The sequence below is a fragment of the Octopus bimaculoides genome, chromosome 6 (genome assembly GCF_001194135.2).
Source record: "Octopus bimaculoides isolate UCB-OBI-ISO-001 chromosome 6, ASM119413v2, whole genome shotgun sequence".
Taxonomy (NCBI): domain Eukaryota; kingdom Metazoa; phylum Mollusca; class Cephalopoda; order Octopoda; family Octopodidae; genus Octopus; species Octopus bimaculoides.
The window spans coordinates 103,578,153-103,580,592 of NC_068986.1; the positions used below are offsets into that span (position 1 = coordinate 103,578,153).

The following is a 2,440-nucleotide window of genomic DNA, read 5'->3' on the forward strand; positions in this document are numbered from 1 at the left end:
CCTTTAAATTTTAAATTACTTTTTCTTTCTTGCTTTTCTTCATTATATTTTTTTCTCTTTCTCCTTCGTATTTGCACCTCAGACTGCCCCATCTTTCTTTTCCTCTTATTCTATTGTCTCTTTTCCCTTTTGTAAAATACATTTCCAAAGGAAAAGGAAAACAAGAGGGGGCAATACACATCTTAGTAAAGATGCATTTAAAGAAAAATGTTTCCTCATTGCCCATATCTTAAAAAACAGTACACATATACATACATACATACATATATATATATACATATATATATATACATACATACATACATATATATATACATATATATATATATATGTATGTATATGAAGTTTTAAAAAGATGGACAATTAATGGAACTCGGCAATGAACCAAGCATCAAGCAAATAGCTGCTGGGGGAGGAGAAGTGGAATTTTTAAGAAGACACCTTGTCTCTTTCTACACTTAGACCCGACCCACAACTGAAATCTGGGTCAACACAAGGATATTTAGAAGGAGGAATGTGGAAAGAGAAGATTTAAATATTTCTTTTTAAATCATTAAAAAAAAAAATAAACGTTAAATAGTTTAATGATTAACAACTATGTTACCAATTGTGTTGGTCACAAGATGCTTTGCATGGCTACGGATGGTTTTTTTTTTTTTCCTTAAAAAAATTCATATAAAGCACTTGAGACTTTTGGCCTGGAGTCCATTTCAGTTTTTTTTTTGTTGTTTGTTTGTTTAGTACAGCCAAGAAAAAAAATCTTTTACAAAAGGTCCCAAGAAAATTAAATGTCTTCTGCAGCATCATAAAAGAACCAGTAGTTTTCTCTGTTCTGGCACTCTCTGCATTGCTAAAACGCCAAGTTTCACAAGACCAATTAATCACAGTTTGCTAAAGAAGAGTTCACCGGTCAGACAACTTGTAGACAACAAGTTCGTATGTGGACATCACTATTGCTGTGTTAGGTATCTGACGTACGAACTGTGTGCCAAGACCACGGTACAGAGCCAAGAAACCTTCTTCGCGAGCAACGAGGAATAACGTCTGGAAAAAGGAGGTGTATTTGTGGCCTTCTTGACGTAACCTTGTCCGTGCAACTTCTGCAAAAACAAAAAAAGATATAAAAAAATAATATTAACTCCTTAATTAAACAGAAGGAAAATAATTATAGAAAATATCTATAAACGATCGAATAAAGTGTACATTTTTACTTGTACTTATTTTCTTGATTGCCAATGCCAAATACAAAAACCGACCCTATCATGATGTTGAATTAAACTTACTAAAATACATCTAAGTGAATGCTTTACTAATATTCTTTTCTACTCAAGGCCCGAAATTTTGGGGGATGGAGCCAATCGATTAGATTGACTCCAGTATGGCCCTCAATCTCTGTATTGGTTAAAGGGTTGAACATCATTATCATCATCATTATTAACTCTAGCATTTAAACTGGCCATATCTGACCCAAATATAATACTTATTTCTTTGTTGCCTACAAGAGGCTAAACAAGGACAGACAGAAGGATTAAGTCGATTACATCAACCCCAAAAGGATGAAAGGCAAAGTCAAACTTGGCAGGAATTTGAACTCAGAACATAAAGACAGACGAAATATAGCTAAGCATTTCGCCCAGCGTACTAACGTTTTTGCCAGCTCGCCACGTTGCTAATATTCTTTTCTACTCTTGGCACAAGGCCCAGGATTTTGTGGAGATGGGGCCATTTGATTAGATTGACCCAGTATGTAACTGGTACTTAATTTATCAACCCCCAAAAGGATGACAGGCAAAGTCGACCTTGTCAGGAATTTGAACTCAGAATGTAAAAACAGACGAAATACCTATTTCTTTACTGCCCACAAGGGGCTACACACAGAGGGGACAAACAAGGACAGACAAACGGATTAAGTCGATTATATCAACCCCAGTGCCTAACTGGTACTTAATTTATCGACCCCGAAAGGATGAAAGGCAAAGTCGACCTTGTCAAGAATTTGAACTCAGAATGTAAAGACAGACGAAATACCGTTAAGCACTTTGCACGCCGTGCTAATGTTTCTGCCAGCTCACCACCTTGCTAATGCTGTAAACTCAAATACTTTCCAAAACCAATTACTAAGGGGCAACATACAACTTGCCTGAATATCCTATGTACCCACTGGCAAAACTCTGAGAAGCCACAGACTGTCGTGGCCAAAATAATAATATATTCACATATCTATCATCATCATCGTTTAACGTCCGCTTTCCATGCTAGCATGGGTTGGACGATTTGACTGAGGACTGGTGAAACCGGATGGCAACACCAGGCTCCAGTCTGATTTGGCAGAGTTTCTACAGCTGGATGCCCTTCCTAACGCCAACCACTCAGAGAGTGTAGTGGGTGCTTTTACGTGTCACCCGCACGAAAACGGCCACGCTCGAAATGGTGTCTTTTA

The 2,440-nt window shown here is 37.2% G+C and overlaps 1 protein-coding gene across 1 annotated transcript in view; it reads right to left on the reverse strand.

Annotated features, from left to right (window-relative positions):
* Positions 1-566: 566 nt before the first annotated feature.
* Positions 567-2,440, reverse strand: part of LOC106867208 (solute carrier family 25 member 36) — a 61,009-nt gene continuing 59,135 nt past the window's right edge. Inside the window, exon 7 of the mRNA XM_014912015.2 lies at positions 567-1,100. Coding sequence (XP_014767501.1) covers positions 904-1,100 — 197 coding nt within the window. The 3' untranslated portion in view covers positions 567-903. The remainder of the gene's footprint in view (positions 1,101-2,440) is intronic.